This window comes from Leucopleurus acutus (genome assembly GCF_964270905.1).
Source record: "Leucopleurus acutus genome assembly, chromosome: 3".
NCBI lineage: Eukaryota > Metazoa > Chordata > Mammalia > Artiodactyla > Delphinidae > Leucopleurus > Leucopleurus acutus.
The window spans coordinates 71,419,583-71,439,917 of NC_139145.1; the positions used below are offsets into that span (position 1 = coordinate 71,419,583).

The window sequence follows — 20,335 nt, forward strand, 5'->3', positions numbered from 1 at the left end:
ATTCCAGCCCCTTTGAGCTACCTCCAAATGTAAGAACAAATAGTACAGGTAGTGCTGGCCACCAAGGGGTCCACTTCTTGGAAAGGTAGCCAATTCGAAGTTACTATATGGGAGTTCGGGGGGCAGCGGGTGGAGGGGAAGGTGTCCCTGGGCAGCTGGCGGGAGAGCTTTGTAAAGGCGGGTGTGATCCAGGAGCAGTGAAATGTCACTAAATGAATACATCCAGTAACCATCTCTCTCCTAAGTCCTGCCGAAATAACAAGGCACAATTAGCTCACAGGAGCTGCCCTGTGCAGGTAGAAGGCACCAGGTTGAACTGAAGTGAGACATAAATTGCATAAGCCCTGGTGCAGACTTCAGGTGCAGAGTTACCAAATATGCATGAAACTCCCCGCTGAGGGCTTCTGCCTGCCCTGCTCTTGCCTTTTCAGTTGTAAGTGCCAACACCTGACACTTTTAAATCCAGAGAAAGAATACACATTTTTAAACACATAATGGTGTGAAATATTGTGAGCAGTACATGATTATGGTTAAATGCTGCCTAATGGGCAATTATATTCGAATGAGCCAAGTGGAGAAGTATCCTCAGTTAAGCAGTGGGAGCTCAGTGGTCATTTATTCACTGAATAACACCCTGCTTTGCCCATTTATGCTAAGATCTTCGTTTTCTAGCACAGGCACAGATCTTGACATGACACTCCAATCCTGGGGCATTCATTCATTTCGCTGTGACTCCACCTATTTTTATCCTTAAGATGTTCACACTCCAGAGTTTTCTCTTCTTTAATTATTTAACCATTTCCTAGGCAGAGGGGAAATATTATATGCTATACACTTTATATAGGCATCTTATTTCAATGTCTCGGGTATCCCTAGAATGGATATTATCCCGTTTGGTAGATAAGGAAGCTGGGATTCTGAAATGTCACCCTTCAGAGATCTTAAAGACTTTCAGCCACAAGGCTAGTAAGCAGAGAAGGCAGAAGAATGCAGGTTCCTCTGGCTCCAGAGTCCATGCACTTGCCACCATACCTGGCTTCTTCCTTCCTGGCTCAAGACTACTTTCTTTCACTTGCTTATTGACACACACAGGTGCAAGCACACACAGAAGCGAGGACAGCCAGCCTTTCTAAGGGACTAAATGTTCCTTAAAAGGGGGAGAATGCAAAAAGTGATGATTAAAGCCCTGATTTCCTCTTGACATTGGCTTCGTCCGTGAAATCCAGAGCTGTTAGCAGGGAGGGAAGGATGAACGGGCAGAGCAGAGAGAATTTTTAGGGCAGTGTACACCACTGCAATGGTGGCTACCTGTCGTTATACATGTGTCCAAACCCACAGAATGTACACCGGGAGTGAACCCTAATATAAACTGTGGACTTGGAGTGATGATGACGTGTCAATCTAGGTCCATCGACTGTAGCAAATGTACCAGTCTTGAGGGGAGGATGTTGATGATGGGGGAGGTTGTACATGTGGGGAGGCACTGGGTATATTGGGCCTCTCTGTACTTTCCACTCAATTTTGCTGTGAATCTAAAACTACTTCTAAGAAGTGAAGTCCATTAAAACAACACAACCACAACGAGCTGTGCCAGCCTCCTGGGTGCTGGGACAGTGGAATGGCAGTTCTTCTCTGTGCTCCTGATACCCTGGTCTCGGGGAAACAAAGCTCTTAGGTACACCACCCTATTAGAAGCCAGAAAACTCATTCTTCATTTCCAAGGGACTTTACACACCCTGACTTTTTCCCTTTCCATCTAGTTACTCTTTCTCTGCACTTGCGTCTTCATTTCCGTGAGTCATTATGTCACCCATTTCTTCTGAGATCTCACCTAAGGGAGAGATGTTATTAGAAAGCCTGGTGAACTCAAAATGTTTGAGCATTTTCCCTCCTTTCAGGAACAGGTTGTGAAGGTTAATCGCTCATAATATGGTTGTACACACACGCGAGGTAAATTTCTTTAAAGACTGTCATCTACATAACTCGGATAGGTGACACTGGTCTTGCAGCTCATGAAGGAGAACCCTGGTTTTTCTCTTGAATTATGTATGTAATTGCCTCGGTTCTTCGCTTCCCTTTCTTGACAGGTGCCGCAGATTTGGGGAAAGATAAGACCCTGTCAGGTCTTGTCGCTTTGCTTTCCTTCTCCATATTGTTCACTAAACTTACATTCCTGTGCGGTGCCTCACGGCTGCCTGACTTCATTCGTGAAGAGACAGGGACCCCGTGAGATTGTCTGGGATAAAACTGTTTCTTTGCCATCCATTATTACAGAGCTAGAGGGACAGGTTTATGCTGTGATGGATACATGAGAGCAAAGTTATGTTTGTGTGTGTCTAACATGAAAGAGAAAAAAAGTCTTTTGAAGCTTTTAGTTTAGAATACTGAAAAGCAGGCTTAATTCTTCGGTGTGCCACCTATTAAAATGTGTAAAACATCTGTTTGTGAAGACTGAGGTCAGATTAAAACAAGAAAATGAAATATTTTCTACTCATTATTTTATCATCACTTCACCTCCAGCGACCCTATTAGAGACAGAAAGTTGGCATAAATGGTGAAGTTCAAAATCTTTTCGGGCTCTGAGGGAAAATGGCTAGTGTAGTATACGTGAAATGCTGCTGGCAGGTAGGAATAGCAGGAAAGTTGTAAAATAGAGTTTATAGGCATTAAGGACATATCTGTGTAGAGTCAATAAAAGCAGAAATCAGCAGATGAAGAGAAAACATTCACCATCCTAGAAAATTATGCAGCCCCTCCTAACACTTTGCTTACTTCCAAAGGCTAGATCTTTGCATTAAAGCTGGCCGATGATGGGAGACAAGGCCTGAGAGATGAAAGTAAGAAAAGGGCTCTAATATTTTGCTAAACACTGGCTCATCTGCTTAAAAGCTATGAGTTTAATGTTGAAACCCAGAAGTCATTCGTTCATCAAAATATACACATTTTCGACTGCTTGTAATATGTACCTGACAGATGCATATGTCTGAAGAATGACCCTGTTGGATGAAGCTATGGCAAGGCGGAAAGAAATATCTACAAAACAGGGTTCATGCCGGCGGTGGGGGGGGGTGGGTCTGTAGGGAAATCTACAAGACACTTCAAGTCACTTTTACCAAGGCTGTTTTTCGGTCTCAGATTTTTTAAAACACGTTTATTCAGATACAATTCATTTATCACATAGTTCACGGATTTGAAGCATACAATTCAGTGACATTCAGTGTATTCACAGAGTTCAGTAACCATCACCACAGTCAATTTTTTTAATAAAAAATTTTTTTAATTTGTCTACAGAAATTTCACTCCTAGGTATATACTTACAGAAATGCATACCTGTGTTCACCATGAAACATGTACAGCAATGTTCAGAGCAACACTACCTATACTTGCCAAAAACTGTATAAAATCCATGTGTCCATCTCTAGCAGACAGGGCTGGAACCAGAGTGAGGTAAGTGAAGCCCTTACCTCAGGAGCAAAATTTAAATGGTGCCCAAAAATCTAATACTCAAGATAAATAATATTTTAGTGTGATGGATTTTGTCAATCAAAAGTAATGCAAAAACTCCATGATGAACAAAATATCAAATTTTTAAATAAAAGCAGGATCAGTATTACTGATTTTTCCTCAGGCTTCAGGATGGCTTGGCACAGAAATGACAGTAGAATGGACAAATAAATTATGCTATACGCAATGAGAATAAATGAACTACAACTACAACAATAGCATAGATGAATCTCACAGATATAATGTTAAGCAAAACAAGCCAGACACTAAAGTGTATGTACTGGTGACTCAAAAATAGGCAAAGTTCTTGTTCAAAAGTAGGTGAAACTAATCTAGGATATTAAAAATCAGGATAGTGATTTCCCTTGGAAGGGAGCATGGGAGGGGAAGGAGGGTTCTGTAACTCTAGGAATATTCTATTTCTTGATCTGTATGTTTCATGGGTTTTAAACTTTGGGAGAATCCAAACCAGCTTATTTATGATTTGTGTACTTTTTATATGTGCTAAAAAAAATTTAGGAGTTGTCTTACTCTAGACCTAGAGATTATCATACTAAGTAAAGTAAGTCAAAGACAAATATCATATATCACTTATATGTGAAGTCTTAAAAAATGATACAGATGAACTTATTTACAAAACAGAAGCAGACTCACAGACATAGAAAAGAAACTTAGGGTTACCAAAAGGTAAACAGGGGGAGAGATAAATTAGGAGTTTGAGATTAATTTATACACACTACTATATTTGGGATTGACAGATACATACTATTACAGATAAAATAAATAAACAACAAGGACCGCCTGTGTAGCACAGGGAACTGTATTCAATATCTTGTAATAACTGATAATGGAAAAGAATCTGAAAAAGAATATAGATATACATATATGTGTATATATATATATATATATCTATACACACTCATATATATGTATAACTGAATCACTTTGCTGTACACCTGAAACATTGTAAATCACCTACAGTCCAATTTTTTTTTTTTTTTTTTATGGCTGCATTGGGTCTTCGCCAATGCGCGGGCCCTCTCTAGTTGCGGCGAGCGGGAGCCACTCCTCGCCGCGGTGCGCGGGCCTATCACCGCGGTGGCCTCTCCCGCTGCGGAGCACGGGCTCCAGGCACGCGGCCCCAGCAGCCCTGGCCTGCGGGCTCCAGAGCGCAGGCCCAGCAGCTGCGGCGCACAGGCCTAGCTGCTCCACGGCACGTGGGATCCTCCCGGACCAGGGTTCGAAACCGCGGCCCCTGCCTTGGCAGGAGGCTTCTTAACCACTGTGCCACCAGGGAAGTGTCTATAATTCAACTTTTTAAATGTGTGGGAAAACGAAAAGTATTACAAAAATAAAAAATAAAATTGAAAAAAGAATTCCCCTACTTAGAAGTGACAATATATACAAGCGACTTCAAGATGAGATGAGCCCCTGGAGGAGGAGACCACAGTCAATTTTAGAACATTTTCATCACCCTAAAAAGAAACCTCACACCCTTCGGCCTTCACTCTCCAGTCCTCACATCCCCGCCCCCGCTCCCTCCCCCCAGCCCAATGCAACCAAGAATCTATTCTATATCTCTATGATTTGCCTATTCTGGACATTTCCTATAAATGGAACCCTGCAGCGCGTGGTCCTTTGTGACTCGTTTCCTTGACGTAGCATAAGGTTTGCAAGGTTCAGTGTCAGATTTTATAGAAAGCGTATCTTAGCCTTCCTTGCTATCATTTTTACTTGACTCCTTCTCAACATCCTATTTACCTTAATATACTACCATTTACTGAGTCCTTACCCTGAGCCACTGTTCTAGGCACTTTCGTGTTCTACTATTTGTATGTACAACCTTCTCCATTTTAGAAAGGAGAAAACGAGCACAGGGGTGTGGATGGTGTACTTCCCTTTTAAAGTTTTGTCTTTTCCCTATCACAATTTATGTGATGAAACCCTGTTCGCTTTTTTTTACTCTTTTATTGTGTGGAAATCATCTGTGCATTGATTTTTTTATGTGGTCTGAAGTTTAGCCATCTTTGTCCAGGAAAAGTCCTTTTTTCCTTTAAGCCCTTTAATTTAATTGGGCTGCTTTCATGATTCTGCTGCCGTACAACTGCACAATTAATTTTTTAAATATTATAGTTTGTGCCCTAGGTTGATTTTTTTCTTAAACCAGGGTCTAAGGAGAGATTATGGATTCTCAGAAGGCAGTCAAATCCTACTGCCCATATTCCCATATTCATCAAAGCTCAGAGAGTTGGATTAGACCAAAGAGTGTCTTAAGACAGTTTAGGAAGATACCTGGAACAGTGCTTCTTCTCCGCAAATATGTTTGAGAATCAGATCAAAGCTTGAACTCTCTCCCCTGAAATGCACAGACACCCAGTGTTCAAATAAAGTCACAAAGGTTTTCTGAAGCCCTATGCCCAGGGTCAAAGACCCCTGACCTAGTAGGATAGTTATATAAGCTGCAAGGGAATATGTAGATTTTCCAAAAGTGTCTCTTGCACCCTTAAAATGTTTTAAGCGTGAAAAGTAAGGGAAACTTATCAACCCTTCACTGTAAATTCCTTCTTCTGTGAGGAGGCCACATTATAACTCTGGGGTGCCACAACAGTGGATATGATTTGCTAGTCTTGATGGGAGGGCTGCTGGTTCAGTTCTGCACATATACGGGACTGGGCTAGTTATTAACTTGGGTTCTTCCATGGTTGGCTTGGTTCTGCCATGAGGGCACATGTCTCAGGATTGCTCATGCTAAAAATGCATGTGTGTCTCCCGAGGAGTTGAGCTTTCCCACAGGCAGCAGCAGCTGTGTTCATCCAGCCAGTCTCCGGCTTGCCCGTCTGTAAATGCCAGTCCCTGACGTCATGACCCCTGTCAGGGAGCCGTTGCCTCTACCCATTAAGAATGTCTTCCCTGAAGGCAGCTCTGGGAGATTTGTAGCAAAATGGTCTACAAACATTGAACATAATCAAAAGAAGTAATGCCAGCAAAATGGAAACCATCACCCTCCCCTCACGTGACACCACAGCGTATTTCTACCTGGTGGTCTGATATTCCGGGCCCCATACCTAATGGAGGGTATCTGAAGAGTCCAGGGGAGTGGCTGGGGGAGCCTGGACAGAGAGGGGGAGACTCTTTCACCTGGATGTGAGGAGGCTAAGGAAGGGCATGTCTGAAATCTTACAAATCATGAACAACTTAGATAACGTGAGCATGACGTTCATAGCACGATCCAAATTACATGAATACTGGTGGGCTCCCCTTGAAATCTGAGGGCAGGAGTGTCCAACAAAAATAAAGAGGTTCCGGCAAATACTGCAACTCATGAACTTAAGACATTGCCTTCGGTGGAGCCTTGAGGATTCCAGATCCATTCGTTGCTAAGATGTGTCTAACGTCAGCAAGGTCAGACAGGCCCTAAATATTTGGGGAACTTTTTGGCAGCAAAACATTGCACTGTAAGCACTGTGAAGGTAAAAGTTCCTCTGTTCTCACAGTTGTCCATCTAGCAGAAAGTTCCTCTTTTCACAGTATTCCCATCCTTGCTGACTTTGGGAATATATGGCCCTGGTGAGAATGTCTCTTCTATCCTGTATTTTACACATGCATCATATTTCAGTGAAATCCCTCCACCACACTCTGCTTGGATAGCTTTCATACTCACATTCTCACTACATCTGAGGGACACGGATTTTTTAATGTGGTCCCATTTTGAGGACCTAGTTGTGAATTTGATTTCTCCCTCTCTATGCCTTTAAATATCCCCAATTCTTAAAATAGGGATGTGTTATCCTTATTCATGTTATTCATCATATTCTCATCTTCTGTACAGTGTTCCAACTGGGGTTCTTACTTGGTACCCTGTCCTGGCATCTTTTACCCCATGATCCTGTCTTTCTGCTGGAAGTAATTATTCGAAGCTCCAGAAACCTGGGCTCCAACCACAGACCAGCAGAAAGGGTGTTAGATGCCAGCAGCTTTACCAGCTGGAGCGCCAGGGGCCCCGTAAGAGCCAAAAGGAAGCAGAGCTCCAGGAACTGGGAGCTGCTGTATGTGTCCTGTTTATAGTAGACTACATGGTATGATTCCATTGGCTCCCAGAGTAATCATTTTTATTGTTGGCCCTATGCGTTTTATTGATTAATTTCTTCTGCAAATTTCTGTTTTCTTTCTCTTCATCCTCTCTTGGTTGTTTATCTCATCTTCTTATGTTTCCGGCTTTACATGGATCACATATGCCACATAATTCTGCAGTACCTTCTCATACTTTGTTTTTGTTTGTTTTAAGATTTTTTTGGATGTGGACCATTTTTAAAGTCTTTATTGAATTTGTTACAATACTGCTTCTGTTTTATGTTTTGTTTTTTTTGGCCACGAGGCATGTGGGATCTTAGCTCCCCGACCAGAGATGGAACCCCGCACCCCCTGCATTAGAAAGCGAAGTCTTAACCACTGGACCGCCAGGGAAGTCCCGCTTCTCATGTTTTGGATAAGCAGTCTCCATTTGGCTGTGATCACACAGTGATGATCTAAACTAATTAGAGCCAAATGATTTGCATTTTACTTATATCTGAAATTGCAAGTGAATATATAAAATTATTTTGCCATCTAATCCTGCTATGCTGCTAATCTTATCCTTGGAAAATTTCAAACCATTGGTGTGAGTGTGTGTAGCATTTGTTTAAATAATGCTGAAGCCAAATTATAATGTTCCAGACACAAATATAATACTTATGGAGCATTATAGTCCATTAACTGGCTTCCCGGCCTGAGGACTCCAGGGAGCATCACAGATATCTAGGGTGTCCCTGAATATGATGTACACTTCAGCCAAATCACAGCTGTGAAGGCCCAGAGCAACTGCTAAGCATGTGTCTGTGACAGAAATTACTTTACTGGATTTGATCAGAAGAGTCGGGGAAGTGATTTTATATCTATATGTATACATTTCAGTTAAACCCATCTGATTTCTACTAAAGCGATCCCCAGGTTAAGAAGGATTTGTGTATTTCTTCGGCTAGTATTTATCAAGCACAAACTAAATATTTTAGGAAATGGGGATATAACTGTGAACAGGCCAGAAGAACGCTGTGTACTAATAGAGTTTACCTGCTAGGAAGAAAGACAGAATAAGCAAGTAAATAAATAAAAAGAGTATCTGTGATGGTGACACAAGTTATAAAGGAAGAAACAAGCTCTTGTGGTCAAGGATGACCAGAGAGGGAGAAGGTAGGGGCTTGTGAAGGCCTCTCTGAAGAGGTGACCTGTGAACCCAGGACCCATGAGAAGGAACCAGATGTGGGAAGAGTAGCAGGCAGAAGCAGCAGCCACTGCAAAGGCTCTGAGCCAGGCCAGTTCGGTATTTCTGAAACAGGAAGAAACACTGCCAAGGAGCACTGTTTGAGGGGTCAAAGGAGCTAGATTGGAAGGTGCTTCCACTTTTCTGTCGTGGACTCCTTGGCCGTCTGTTGAAGCCTACGGTGGATCTCTTCTCATAATCATGTTTTTCATTACATAAGACAAAAATACATAGGAATGCAAAGAAGACCAATTACATTATAATACAGCTATCCAAATATTTAAAAGACAAAGCTGCGACATAAAATATAAGTGCTGCTTTAACACATTTTGTAGCAGATCTAATAACTAACTATGAAGTACAATTTGTCTGAAACAGTTGTAATGTGATATAAAATGTCTGTGGTTTCTCTAGGTGACAAAGTCACAGGTACTGCTCATACCACTAAGATTTTCTGCATGACTCAATGAAATACTAAATTTCAATTAGAGACTGTGAAAATAAAGGTGTGATTTTTCCCCCCATTGTAAAATCACAGATCCCGTGAATCCTCTCCTTGGACCCCCTGGGGTCTGTGGAGCCCTGGGTACAAACAGCAGGGCTCCATCACGCAGGTTTCTTGGGCCACGGCAAGGCGTTAGACTAAGCGCTATGGGGAGCCACTGGGGAAATCTAAGCAAGAGAAGTGGTGTGATATTGCTGCTTTATATATAGAACCTGGATTCTAGGATAACAGGAGTAGAAGAGTGAGGTGACTATTACATGGTTCAGGTGAAAGACAAGCGTGGCTTGGAAAAGAGTAGTGGCCCTAGAGAGTGAGATGTGAACGTGTTCAAGATGTGTTCCAGAACTGCCAGGACCTGCTGATGGATTGGGTAGAGGGGGCAGGGAATGAGGAAAGGCAGATAAGGATGGCACGGAGGTTGCTCACAAGAGCCTTTGGGTGTTGGTGTTGCCATGTACTGGTGTGGAACCACCTGGGAGCGGAATTGGTTTGTGGGAGAGTTAGGGCGGTGGCTGTGAATCCAGTGTGGCATTGTGGACCTGGTGAAGTGTGAGATGTTTATTACACAAATGGAGAGAGATCTAGTATGCAGCAGGATCCACAAGCCTGGGGCTCAGAAGAGAGTAGGGCCGAAAGATGACATATCCACTGTACAGTTGAACCTTACGTTTTGAACAAAAGTGGGAAGTTAAGACAACTTGAGAGGGGCTTTCACTACTCCCCTCAAAGCTGCACCTTCCCACTCCTTTGAGGGAGAGCCCCCATTTTTCACTCCCCAAGAGAGGTGACGGAACTTGATAAAGGTCACACAGCATAAGGGGGAACCAAGAGGGGGCACCTGGAAGCAGTATCCTGTCTCCTGCTTCCAAGCACGTGTTTTATCTCTGCTCAGTGCTACTTCTCCAACCTTATCCATTGTGAGAGCAAACAAAAATTAGGATCAAGGTTTTATGTGGCACAAAAGCAAGCTGAAGGGAAGATGTGAAAGAACAGTAGGCTGCAGATTTCAAATACTGGCTCCTCCACCATATAACATTGAACAAGTCACTTAACCTCACTGAGGCTTAATACCCTAATTCAAAATGGGAATAACACCACCACCTGGTGTTATTAAATTCAGTAAAAATACCTGGCACATAAAAGGCACTCAGTACGTATTTTTGGTTGAACTTGAGTTGTATATATTTTTTAAATTTATTTATTTTTGGGTGCGTTGGGTCTTCGTTGCTGCGTGAGGGCTTTCTGTAGTTGCGGCGAGCAGTAACTACTCTTTTTTTTTTTTTGAGGTACGTGGGCCTCTCACTGTTGTGGCCCCTCCCGTTGCGGAGCACAGGCTCCAGACGCGCAGGCTCAGCGGCCATGGCTCACGGGCCCAGCCGCTCTGCGGCATGTGGGATCTTCCCAGACCGGGGCACGAACCTGTGTCCCCTGCATCGGCAGGCGGACTCTCAACCACTGCGCCACCAGGGAAGCCCAGGGGCTACTCTTCGTTGTGGTGCACAGGCTTTTCATTGCGGTGGCCTCTCTTGTTGCGGAGCACGGGCCCTAGGGCGCGTGGGCTTCGGTAGTTGTGGCACGCAGGCTCAGTAGTTGTGGCTTGCGGGCTCTAGAGCGCAGGCTCAGTAGTTGCGGCGCACGGGCTTAGTTGCTCCGCAGCATATGGGATCTTCCTGGACCAGGGCTCGAACCCACGTCCCCTGCATTGGCAGGCAGATTCTTAACCACTGCACCACCAGGGAAGTCCCAAGTTGTATAATTTTTTTTTTTTTTTTTCGCTACGCGGGCCTCTCACTGTTGTGGCCTCTCCCGCTGTGGAGCACAGCCTCCGGACGCGCAGGCTCAGCAGCCATGGCTCACGGGCCCAGCCGCTCCGCGGCATGTGGGATCTTCCCAGATTGGGGCACAAACCCACGTCCCCTGCATCGGCAGGCGGACTCTCAACCACTGCGCCACCAGGGAAGCCCCAAGTTGTATAATTTTTAAGTGGACACTTGGTATTGTCTTTTTCTCATATATTTCAAGGTAGTTTTTTTTCTAGAAAAAAGAAGATAGTAATTGTGATGAAAACAGTACGAAGGACCTTGAATAATTTACTGAATTTCTCATGCTATTTCATGACCTATGGAAAAATAGATGATATTCCACGGTTATTTACATATTAGAAAAAAAAATCTTGAACAGAAACTACAGGGTTTTCACCTTGTAGCAACAAAACACTATGTAGGGGCTTCCCCCGTGGCGCAGTGGTTGAGAGTCCGCCTGCCGATGCAGGGGACGCGGGTTCGTACCCCGGTCCGGGAAGATCCCACATGCCGCGGAGTGGCTGGGCCCGTGAGCCATGGCTGCTGAACCTGCGCATCCGGAGCCTGCGCTCCGCAACGGGAGGGGCCCCAACAGTGAGAGGCCCGCGTACCACAAAAAAAAATTAAATATGGGCAGAGCCCATTCCCCATGTGAGAACAGCCACGTGTAAAGTTGAAAATGAGGGGCGAGAGGTAGTAGGAGAGACACAGAGGAAGGCAGAGGTGAGGTCAGGTTTTCTTGTGGTCCCAGGTAAACAGTTTGAACTATATTCTAACCACTGGAGAATTTTAAGCAAAGGAGCAACATGATCTGATTTATATATTTACAAGGTCACTGTGACTGCTGTTTTGGAACTGGCCTAGGAGGTGACCAGAGTGGAAGCAGGGAGGCTGTTGCCTCCCAAGTAGGAGGTGATGGTGGCCCCGGGATGGCAGCAGTGGACATGGAGAGAGGTGCACAGACTCCAGATGTATGTCGTAAGAGTGCCGACCAGACTTACAGAAGGGCTGGATGTGCAGGGTAAGACACAGAAAGGAAACAGGATGACAAAGTGACGGGGTGGTTGGTGGTGTCATTTACTGATTCGGGTTGCAGAAAAGAAAGGTCGTGAGGTCCGTGCTAAAGCAAGAGTTTGGTTGTGGACAGATTAAGTTTGAGTTGTCTATGAGTCATGTGAGTGGAGCTGTTGAGTGGACTGCTGGAGCTTTGGAAAGAGGCCGAGGCTCGAGATTGGCATTTAGGGTCATGAGCAAATCGTCTGTGAAGTTTTCACTTGAAGTGCGTTGTTTCCAGTCGGGGCTGATGGATGTCTGGAGCGAGCGTCTCCTTAGCTCCCCCGGAATCAGAATCGCCTGAGCAGCTTCAGCTGTCCTGGAAATTCACTGACAGACTGCGCAGTTGGGGGATTTAAAACACTGGCGGGAGTTTGTTTGGTTTTGTTCTCTGCTGTTTCAAGTTAACTGAACTGTATGATTTTCAGGTTTCATCTTCAGTTTTTGGTTTTTTGGGTTTTTTGTGGTACGCAGGCCTCTCACTGCTGTGGCCTCTCCCGTTGCGGAGCACAGGCTCCAGATGCGCAGGCTCAGTGGCCATGGCTCACGGGCCCAGCCGCTCCACGGCATGTGGGACCCTCCCGGACGGGGGCACGAACCCGTGTCCCCTGCATCGGCAGGCGGACTCTCAACCACTGCGCCACCAGGGAAGCCCCATCTTCAGTTTTAAATCATGCAGAGGACCTGTCACATGTCTTCCGATCCTCGCACTGCCCCTTTCACATTGCGGCTCTCCAGGAAAGTAAGACAGCTCAGTGCAGGCTGTACTGGACTTTAAGAATAAGCCCTGTCCCAAGAAAGGCAAGCGCTTGGTAAATAACTCTGCCAAGTGTCAGATTAACAGGAGACGCTCAGGCAGATAAACATTCTGAGTAAACATTCTGAGATCATGCCTTTTTTTTTTCTTTTTTTTTCTACTCCATAAATTTGTTATGGTTCTATCACTTTTACCCCTTCTATCAGTTTCTTTCGTTCTCATGATGGTTTCTTATTAAGGAGATTCATGGGGAAGGTTGTAATCGATCAAAGCTATTAGCCACCAGAGTGTAATCTGGTTCCAGTACAAACTGACCTGCCCGATGTCCTGTCTGCCTTGGAGATTTAAGCCGATTAACTTAGAGTCTGGGAGGCAGTATCTAATGTCCTGTAGCACTGCACCCTCTCACCTCTACCCGCCAGTAAGGGATTTAATAAACTGACACTGTCATTAGAACTGAACCCACAGTTAACCCACCTTGAAAGTAACCACTAGTGCCTCGCTCACCTTGGATGTACATTTACAGCCAGTGAATGATGCTGTGTCCCTGGCAATGGAATGCTGCTTTAATTCCCTCTGCTGTCTCAGGCCCTATACTGCTGATTATGGTGGAGGTTTCTGTTTTGTTTCATTGGTTGGTTGCTTGGTTGGTTTTGTACCTACTTCCAAGAGTAGATCAATCTCATGGTTTGGGAACAAGTCAGTGATTGGAATGAGGTCGCCACAAAAAAGGGCAGCTCACTGCCAGGGCTTTCAGTAGCACAATCTCTGTCCGCTTTATGTTTTTGATGGAATCAGAGAACAAAAGGCAGGAAGGTGCCCTGGGCTGCCCACAGATCCCCTGGAAGCCATATGGGTGGACCTGCCAAGTGAAAGATGCCATGCAAATTAGCATTCTCCATCACAGACCTCTGCTCTTAAAATACAGCTAACCACCAAGTACAGGCTGAGTACTAAGGTCAAACTAAAGACTCTTCAAGAATGATATTTTAGCTGCAAAAGCTGTCCACAAGCAGCAGGATAAATTACTTATCATGGTTCCCCTGGTATTTTGTACCAGGGGAACCATGATAAGTAAATATTCCTTCTTGCACTGATAACACCAGTTAAGGTGCAATCCTCCGCCCCCCTTCATCCACCCGCTCTTCTCCCCCTCCCTTCCTTTTTTTTTTTATTGACAATGATGATATAATAGGAGCACAGTCCTTGGAGCTAGACCACACAGATCAAAGCCAAGGCCAAACTTCTACAAGTTTTTTAACTTCTCCGAGCCTCAGTTTCCCTATCTATAAAATGGTGATGATGATAATGGTACCTCTTTCAAAGATTATTGAAGAGTAGATCAGTTACTACATGTAGCAGATAAGATAGTGCTTGGCATATTGTAAGGTCTGAGTAAACATGTAAACTTAAGCTACTGTCATTCATTCAACCTTGTGACCGTTGAACGTGCTATAGATGCCAGTGACATAAAGGTAAGGGCCTACCTCAGGTCAGTGGGAAGACGGACACACCAACAAACCTGCCATTCTGCCTCAGCAGGCTCTTTACTGAATGTGTGGGAGATGAAGATGCTACTACAGAATAGGTATAATACTCTCTATATAATAAGTATAACTGTTAAGAGACGGAGAAGACATAGAAAAGCATGAAATGTAATTGAACAATAATTGAGATCAACCTTTTGCCTCTTAAGAATTAAGCTAGGGCTTCCCTGGTGGCGCAGTGGTTGAGAGTCCACCTGCCAATGCCGGGGACACGGGTTCGAGCCCTGGTCTGGGAAGATCCCACATGCCGCGGAGCAACTGGGCCTGTGAGCCACAATTACTGAGCCTGCGCGTCTGGAGCCTGTGCTGCGCAACAAGAGAGGCCGCGATAGTGAGAGGCCCGCGCACCGCGATGAAGAGTGGCCCCCACTTGCCACAACTAGAGAAAGCCCTCACACAGAAACAAAGACCCAACACAGCCATAAATTACTTAATTAATTTTAGAAAAGAGTTAAGCTAAAATGCATGACAATGTAGCTGAGATTAAATGCCCAGAAATTGGACCTTATTGTGGTTGAGTAAAAGAATTAACATAGAACAGAACAGCAGCCTAAAAATATTTTATAAAGTTACCATGATAATATCCTGGCCAGCCAACCATTCAGTTATCTGATGTACCAATAAAACAGCAGGACTTACCGTATTCCACCAAGCTGAAAATCTGCAAAACATCTAGTGTGTGCATGTGCAGGCGTATACACACACACACACACACACACACACACACACATACACACACATGCCCACGCGCACATGCAAATGCCATTTGGTGCAGAAAGAAAACATAAATATGGAGAGCAAGGAACAGAAGTGAGACTGGTTTCAAGCTCACCTCTAATACCCACTTGCAATCTATCCTTAGGTGAGTTACTAAACTCTGCTCCCCAGTGTTTGCATCTGAAAATGGGGATAATGTTAGCACCTGCCTCACAGGGTTATTGTGAAGACTCAATGAGACATTGCATAAGACACTCCAAATAGCTAGCAGTGGCTTGCCCCAGCCTTGGCTCTGTAATAGTTTATCTTATTGCTATAGTTTGCTGTGCACTAGACACCTCCCTCCCCTAACTCCCTCCTCTCTCCCTGTCTCTCTCCCCCCCTCCCTCTCTCCCTCTGGATGTATATATATATATATATTTACACAAGTAATCCATGTTCATTTTAGAAAAACAAGAATATACATACAAAAAGGAAAAAATTAAAGACCATTCTGATTCCACCACCAAGAGCAGCAACTATTTTGCTAGTATCCCTCTGGTCTTTGTCTATGTAAATTCACTACATCTATGTAAACGTCCATGTGTATGTAAATACATCACTACAGATACAGGATCATACTCTACGTTCTGTCTAGTAGAATTCTTTTCCTGTTCAGCAATATATCATGTCAGTAAATATAAAATATACATTACCATTTCAGATTACTTCACAGTAGTCTGTTTTAAGTAAATTCCATATTGTAGTTAGACAATGCCCTATTGCTGGAAACTTGAGGCAAAATCCCATTTTCTCTGTTATAAACTCTGTTTGTGTAAATATCCTGCATTAGCCTATTTGGATACTTTGGCAGAGGTTCTTACCATGGCACAGGGCAAATTTTTCCTCAACAACACGCATTACCAGTGGTCTTATTCATGGGGCCTGCATTTGTGTAGGAGATAAATTATACTTAGGGTCCTGAAGAAGTCGCAGATTTTAACATAGCAGTACCTGTTTGAAGAACCTCATACCTACATGTGACCCAGCAGCAAACAATACAAAGGGTGAACTGAACCAAAGAAGAACATGTATAGCGTTAATAAGGTGCAGAATCCAGGTACTGGTGGTCATGGACATAAAAAGTGGCCTGGAAATTTTTCAGGAATATAGAAGATCAAAGAACAATGAGAAAATTGGAAACTGGGAACAAGCAATAGCAATTTCTAGTTTGCCTTTGCAGTTTATTTTACATCAGAGCTCAGTAGTCATCCACAATTACCTCCTTGCATTCCTGAGTCATTTCAATGAGCAATGTCAAGGGCCACATAAAGTGCTAAGTTATTTTTAATAAAACGTACTCAGAATTCCCAAGGAACAGAAACTGGGGGGAGTCTTAGCCAATGAGATAAGCTTGTCTGTGCACATCTGTCACGTAGTTATGGAGAACCTACTATGTTCCAACAAGTGCGGACACAGAGAAAAGTAGCCAGGCTCCCAGATCTGCTTCCAGGGAAAATCTAAGCTGTCACGGGGTGAGGGGGAGGGCGCGGGGGGTCGGGCCGCTGCTAGGTCGGCACTGTTATTAAAGAATCTGAACTTCTTTAATGTCTTGCAATTTCAATTTTCAAATATTTTACTGACAGGACATCTGAATAAGAGTGGAGAGATTCTGATCCCCTTCTCAGTATCACCTGGAGCAGTCATTCTCCCTCACTGAGCCTCTGTAAAGTTGGGATAACAAGGCCTCATTTCTACTCTCCACTTCACAGAGATAGTGCCAGTATTTAGATAAGAAAACGTTAATAACTAAGAGCTCTTTGAATTACTTTGAAGCTGCCCAGATGTCTGAGGTAGCATGACAACACGTAACAGGGCTAATACTGTTTGCACTTGATCATTTTGGTATTGTATTAAATTTGTATAATATTGCGTTTATATTCACAGACAATATAATCTATGTTTTAATCTAATATATATTTAGATTATATTTAATTATATAAATATAATTATATTTAATTAATTATTTTAAATAATTAATTTAATTATTTAAATAAATTATTTTAAATAATTAATTATATTAAATATAAATATATATATTTAATATAATCTATGTTTTAATATGTATTCAGCTCCATTTTTGAGCTGAGGTGACTTCTTTCAGCATCTCAGCCCATTTTTAAAGTGGATTGTCACTGGAAAGGGGTAATTTAGGCATACGGGGTCATTTACTATTCGCCTCAGGCAAACATTCAAGGGAGGGAACGTTCCAGAAAACTGTCTTCTGTGCCTTTGACCCCCCATGTCTTGTGCTCACTCTTTGAGGCTTTTGTGTTGGCCCTTACACAGCTCTTTCCTCAACTTGCTCGCCCTCTTCCTAGCTCGTATGTCTCTTGTCTCTGCCTCGAGCCTGGCCTTCCCCCTCTCTCCAGTCACTTCCATCCACTCTTGTCTCCCCTGTCATGGTCCTTTCCCTCCCACCAATGGTTTTGTTAGGAAATGCTGTGCTGGCCCCTTGGGGTATCTGCTCAGCAACCCACAGCACTGCTAGTCCCCGAGATGAGATGGAAGCCAGCCAGCCAGTGTCTCTCCCACCTCACCCTGTCAACTGTGTGTGACCTCACTCTTTCCCTGGACTCCTTGGCCTCTGTCATCGCTACATGGGATAGTGAGATGGGAATGTCAAATTACTTAGGCACATTTCCATGCTAATCCAAAGGAAAGCCACCTGGCTTCATTACCACTATGCACTGACTCCAACATGTAAGCATGACATTTCCTAGAATGGAAAACATCTCAGCAGACATTTAGCAGTTCCCCAAGTGGGAGGACAGCAACGCTATTTCCCGTCCTGCAGGAATGCTCATCTCTAGCCTTTCAACAAGCTGACGTTTTCCCCACCCTTTCTGGAGTTGGTTCAGCCAAGATGGTAGCACAATTAAGATGTCAGAGACGGTCCTACATAGGAGGTTCAGGGTCCTAAAACATAAGGCAGGGGCATTACAAGACGCGTGGAGTCAGATGAGTCTCATTCCCCAAGACCACCCTCAGGCTCAGAGATTGACTAGAAGGACTCACAAAACTCTTAGAAAAGCTCTTAGACTCATGGTTATGGTTAATTACAACAGAGGGATACCAATTAAAATCAGCAAAGGGAGAAGGTGCATGGGGCAACGTCCAAGAGAAACAAGGCACAAGCTCCCAGATGTCCCCTCCAAGTAATATCACACAGATGTGCTTAATTTTTCTAGCAACAATCTGTAGCAACGTATGCAAAGCGTTATCTCTCAGGGATGCTCACCCGAGCCTCAGTGTTCAGGGTGCTTATTGGGGTCAGTCACAAAAGACATGCAGCACCTGCATGAAAGACCTCAAGCTACTCAGACTCCAGCCCCTACAACAAAAGTAGGTGTTCAGCACAAATCACACTGTTGGCATAAACTATCTGCTTACACTGGCACCATGTGGCCCAAGGCCTCAGGCATACAAAAACGCTCTTATGAGGCACATTATCACAAGGACTCAGAGCTCTTCTCTTAGGAGCCAGTCTTAAAAAACAGGTCTTTCTTGGGAACGTGCAGGATTTGAGCAACCTGGGCCTGCTGAGTTAACCCTTTCCCGCACACATTCCCAGGGCCAAGATGCAGGAATGCTCTGGCAGCTAACAGCACCTCCTGCACCTCAGTTACCTTCCAAATATAAGGTCCTCTCTGCCTTCCACACAGGGTCACTGTGATTCATAATAATAATCATTGAACTCTTTCAAAACCAGCAGGACACCTACAGCAAGGATGCTTTTATTATTATTATTATTACTATTCCTATCATCATAATCACTATTGTCATATTACACTCACATCATAATCACTAATGTTCATGGGACAGGGCATGGGAATGAGCCCTTAATGCTTCTGTGTGATCTCAGAACAGGTCAGAAGTGCCTTTTTCCAGATGCTGTAGACAAGGACAATCTCAGAGTAGTGTGTCTTCACTCCTCCCTGGCATTTAACCCTGTCCTTGCTTTTCTCTGTCTCCCTTCCCTTGGCAGTGGCTCAGAAATCCAGGCCCCCAGCACGAGAAGCGGACTCTGTTTGGAGACATGGTGTGCTTCTTGTTCATCACTCCTCTGGCCACCATCTCGGGCTGGCTCTGCCTACGGGGCGCCGTGGACCACCTGCACTTTAGCAGTCGGCTCGAAGCCGTCGGACTAATTGCACTCACTGTCGCACTCTTCACTATTTACCTCTTTTGGACACTAGTAAGTATGGCCCAGGGCCTGGGAGTTAGGTCGGTGGGAGCTGGCAGCCCCCCAGCTGGCACAGCCTCCCCTCTCGCCTGTAGCTCATCTCACCCACCCGGGAGCAGACGGACCTTCAAATGCTGGCGAGAGTGTGTGATTTGGTTTACTACTGCACGTGAACGTGTGTGTGTGTGTGTGTGTGTGTGTGTGTGTGTGTGTATGTGCACTGCTGGGAAGAGCAGATGAAGTAAAGAAAAAGCCCCAGCTTCTGAGAGTTCCTCAAAGACATGCACCCCAGACATCCCTCTCCTCTCGTAGCCAAGGACTCCATCTGTTAGGAGGCCTGGCGTTTTCTCTCTCTCGTCCATGCTCCTCTCTCTTGCCGGGATTGTGATGTATGGTGAATGATGCACTTGGCCACCGTTGCTGTCGCTGCCTGCACAGATCGTGAATCCTCCTGCTGGTTATTTTCTTTTTATGTCCTGACGTGGCCTGAAGTCCTTGTTGGACATGGAGCTGCACTTCGCCTGATGATTATTCCGGGTTGGGATATTGACTCTGCTGCCCATAAAAACACTAATTCATCTAGCTGAGAAGCTGTCACTAAAGAAAAACCATCTCCCAATAAGTGTTCCTGCTGTATATGGGGGGAAGATCTTCAACCCTCTCTGGTTCTTTATTGTTTTAACCCCGTGATTGCTCGGGTACCAGTTGGCAGCGCCCACAAAGCGCAGCATCTGCCATCTCTTGACACTTCCCTCTGAGACCTGCAGGGAAGGAGGTCACGATCCTCTAGAAGGTTTTCAGAAACCGGGCCCCCTGCTTCCTGGCATGACTCTCCTGTGCCTGCTCATCTCTAATCCGAGCACGTTCCATTGTTATTCAATATGTATTTCCTGTCTAGACTGTCCCATTCCCACACCGGCAGCACAGTG

At 44.4% G+C, this 20,335-nt stretch overlaps 1 protein-coding gene across 1 annotated transcript in view; it reads left to right on the forward strand.

Annotated features, from left to right (window-relative positions):
* Positions 1 to 20,335, forward strand: part of MARCHF3 (membrane associated ring-CH-type finger 3) — a 148,175-nt gene that overhangs the window by 121,497 nt on the left and 6,343 nt on the right. Inside the window, exon 4 of the mRNA XM_082835229.1 lies at positions 19,209 to 19,418. Within this exon, the coding sequence (XP_082691355.1) occupies positions 19,209 to 19,418 (210 nt within the window). The remainder of the gene's footprint in view (positions 1 to 19,208; positions 19,419 to 20,335) is intronic.